Raw genomic sequence first — 2489 nt, 5'->3', positions numbered from 1 at the left:
AGGAAACTGCAGCAAAAATGAAATAAATGGAAATAAAGCTAACCAGGGAAGAATACTGGACTAAGACCCAGGCAGTCTAACTCCAAAGCCTAGACCATTAACCAATAAACTATTAAACTACTCAGAAAAAGTATGGAATCTAAATGCTACAAAATATAATATATGTTCAGTTTAGACATTTATCAGGAAGATATATGTTTAATTAAAGGAAACAAAACCTAAGCCTTCTAATCAAGGAATGTTGTTCATCAGTGAAACTATGAGACTGAAGACTCGGGAGGTGAGGTGGGAATGAGAATATTAAAAAAAAAAAAAAAGGAGGATCCAACAGATACATAGGGGAAGGTTAATCTCTTCTTCAGTATTTACTAAATAAAAAATCTGAAACAACTTGTTTAATTACAATTTTTGGAACTTATAGTAATCTGGTAAATAACAGAACTTTCAGATAATGAATACTATTCCTTTTATGAGAGTAACAATAGTTAGTTATTTTCCCTACATCATCTCTTGCATTTAGATTTATTCTTCAACCATCTCTCTTGGTGATCCAAATAAAATCAAGCAGCTTTGACCCTTAGCAGCTTAAGAACATGCTCCCGTATTTTCTTGGTCCTTACTCCGTACACAATGGGATTGAGAAAAGGGGGAATCAAAAGGTACATATTTGCAATGAAAATATGAACATGTGCTGGCACGTTTTTCCCAAAACGATGAGTGAAAATTGAAAACCTAGCTGTGGAATAGAAAACAAGGATGACACAGACATGGGAGCCACACGTGCCCAAAGCCTTGAAGCTAGCTTCTCGAGATGGCAGGCGGAATACAGAGCGCAGGATGAAGACATAGGATACAGCAATGAGAATGACATCACATGAACCAATGATAGAAGCCATACTGAGGCTATAGCTTTTGGTAGCACCTATGTCCATACACGCCAGCTTCACCACAGCCATAAACTCACAGTAGGTGTGGGCAATGATTCGAGTTCTGCAGTAGGGCAGCTGTTTCAGCAGGATGGGATGTGGAGAAAAGAAAGCTACTCCCCGACACACGACAATGATACCCATTATAGTTATGCGACTGTGTGTGAGAATGGTGGCGTGGCGCAGTGGGTCACAGATAGCCACATAGCGGTCAATGGCCATGGCGAGGAAGAAGCCAGATTCCATGGCAGTAAAGCTGTGTATGAAGAACATTTGGGCCAGGCAAGCATCAAAGGCAATGTCATGAACTCTGAGCCAGAACAGACAGAGCATGCGGGGCAGTGTGGATGTGGAGAGGACAAGGTCAGTGACTGAGAGCATGCAAAGAAACAGGAACATAGGCTGATGGAGGCTTCTCTCTGCCCTCACCACGGCCAGGATGGTCACATTCCCCACCAACGCCACCATGTACATGGAGCAGAAGGGAATCCCAATCCAGGCATGAAGATGCTCTAGTCCTGGGATGCCCATCAGCAAGAAGGTGACAGGAGATGGACAAGAAGTGTTGAGAAGAGGCATATTTTTATTTTCTTTTGCTTTCTTTATGCATTCTTCTGAAAATAAGGTTACTATGATAATATGATCACAATCATATGCTGATAAATGGGGTGATTTTGTTCAGAAGAATCTTTAATTATCTGTTGTTGTAAGCAATCCAAATTCATAATCTGGAGTGTTTAAATTCACTAGGACCAGAATAATAAAATGATTACTGACAATGTACCAAAGTGTTGTACATTTTATTGCTGTACAAACTCTTGTAATACTGAAAGATAACTCTTATAAAATGTCATATTATCATAGGGACCTGTAAGTCACGTTGTCTATTCATTTCCACTAAAAGATTCCATCTATAGAGTCATACTTGTACTTCATCCCACGAATATTTCCTGCGCAGTTTTTCCATAAGAAACAATGTTCTAGAAACTGGGGATAAATACATGGATATATCAAGGAGGTAACACTCTACAAGGAGAAGGAAGACACCATAAGATGATACATAGTGACTAGTGTGCATGGTTATTAGATTGGGTAGTGACAGTTGTCACATTTAAGTTGGAACTTTATGATGGAGCTTTAACTATTCAGAGTCTGGGATATTATATATTCTGGTAATAAAAATATTAAGACAAAATGTTATGAAGAAGGAACAAACAGGAAGGACAAGGAGGCCAAGGCTTCTAAAACTTAGGAAGCAAGAAAGAAAATCATGGGAGAAAAGGGTTATTTATCCCTTTTATCAGCATCTTCATGTCTTCACTGTTTCCTCTGCCCATTGTAGAAAAATATCAGTTACATTAACAGTTATATGAAAATATAAAAATTTCTCTGCTTCATTTCCTTTTACCAGGACTTTCTGAAAATACCTGTTTTGTATCAATTAACTGGTTGCCAAATTACAGATGTTATAGGTAACAATCCCATAGCTTGTCATGTTTTCCATCTATATTTTATTGTAAGCTCTCCATATCATTTATTTCATAGCATTTTCTTAGATTTTCC

At 38.2% G+C, this 2489-nt stretch overlaps 1 protein-coding gene across 1 annotated transcript; it reads right to left on the bottom strand.

Moving 5' to 3' along the window:
- Positions 1–560: 560 nt before the first annotated feature.
- On the bottom strand, positions 561–1505 carry LOC108523952 (olfactory receptor 52D1-like). The gene has a single exon (XM_017864719.1). The coding sequence runs from the start codon at positions 1503–1505 to the stop codon at positions 561–563; it is 945 nt and encodes a 314-aa protein (XP_017720208.1).
- Between the last annotated feature and the right edge of the window lie 984 nt (positions 1506–2489).

This window comes from Rhinopithecus bieti, unplaced genomic scaffold (genome assembly GCF_001698545.2).
Source record: "Rhinopithecus bieti isolate Rb0 unplaced genomic scaffold, ASM169854v2 scaffold_80469, whole genome shotgun sequence".
Lineage (NCBI taxonomy): Eukaryota > Metazoa > Chordata > Mammalia > Primates > Cercopithecidae > Rhinopithecus > Rhinopithecus bieti.
Note: the sequence above shows the minus strand (reverse complement) of the source record. Positions and strands in the feature narration are given on the sequence as shown.

Excerpts from the sequence above, each read along its gene's own strand:
- LOC108523952 (XM_017864719.1), bottom strand. The coding sequence starts at position 1,505 with ATGCCTCTTCTCAACACTTCTTGTCCATCTCCTGTCACCTTCTTGCTG.